At 34.1% G+C, this 587-nt stretch overlaps 1 protein-coding gene across 2 annotated transcripts in view; it reads left to right on the forward strand.

Annotated features, from left to right (window-relative positions):
* LOC119593771 (BTB/POZ domain-containing protein KCTD5-like) overlaps window positions 1-587 on the forward strand; it is an 18,931-nt gene that overhangs the window by 6,357 nt on the left and 11,987 nt on the right. For both annotated transcript variants that reach the window (XM_037942790.1, XM_037942792.1), the window contains exons 2-3: window positions 75-183; window positions 395-582. In XM_037942790.1, the coding sequence (XP_037798718.1) occupies window positions 75-183; window positions 395-582 (297 nt within the window). The remainder of the gene's footprint in view (window positions 1-74; window positions 184-394; window positions 583-587) is intronic.

Below are 587 nucleotides of genomic sequence, written 5' to 3' on the forward strand. Positions count from 1 at the left end.
TTGTCTGTGCTTGTATATAGGATGAATACATTTATTTTGTGTAATAAAACTCAGTCATCTTTTTTTTCTGATAGGATGAAACTGGTGCCTACTTAATAGACAGGGATCCCACATATTTTGGGCCGGTGCTGAATTACTTACGACACGGGAAATTAGTTATGAATAAAGATTTAGCGGAGGAAGGTAAGTTACTAGTATCCTTTTAGAGCTTCAGTTTTTTAGAAATGAGAGTGCTTTTATGAATGTCATTGATTTACATAGTTTTTTCATGAACTGATCCTTCTATATTGCTCATAATAGATCTAGTAATGGTATTAGATGTGGAGATTTACCATATTGTATTAATATTCAGTTAGATTATAATACTGAAAATAAAAACTTGTTTTTGCTGCAGGTGTACTAGAAGAAGCAGAATTTTACAACATCACAGACTTGATTAGGTTAGTGAAGGAGCATATAAATCAGAGAGATAACAGGCCACCGAAGGCAGGAAAGAAGCACATGTATCGAGTCCTTCAGTGCCATGAAAATGAGTTAACTCAACTTGTTTCAACAATGTCAGATGGATGGAAGTTTGAACAAGTAAG

This window comes from Penaeus monodon, chromosome 32 (genome assembly GCF_015228065.2).
Source record: "Penaeus monodon isolate SGIC_2016 chromosome 32, NSTDA_Pmon_1, whole genome shotgun sequence".
Lineage (NCBI taxonomy): Eukaryota > Metazoa > Arthropoda > Malacostraca > Decapoda > Penaeidae > Penaeus > Penaeus monodon.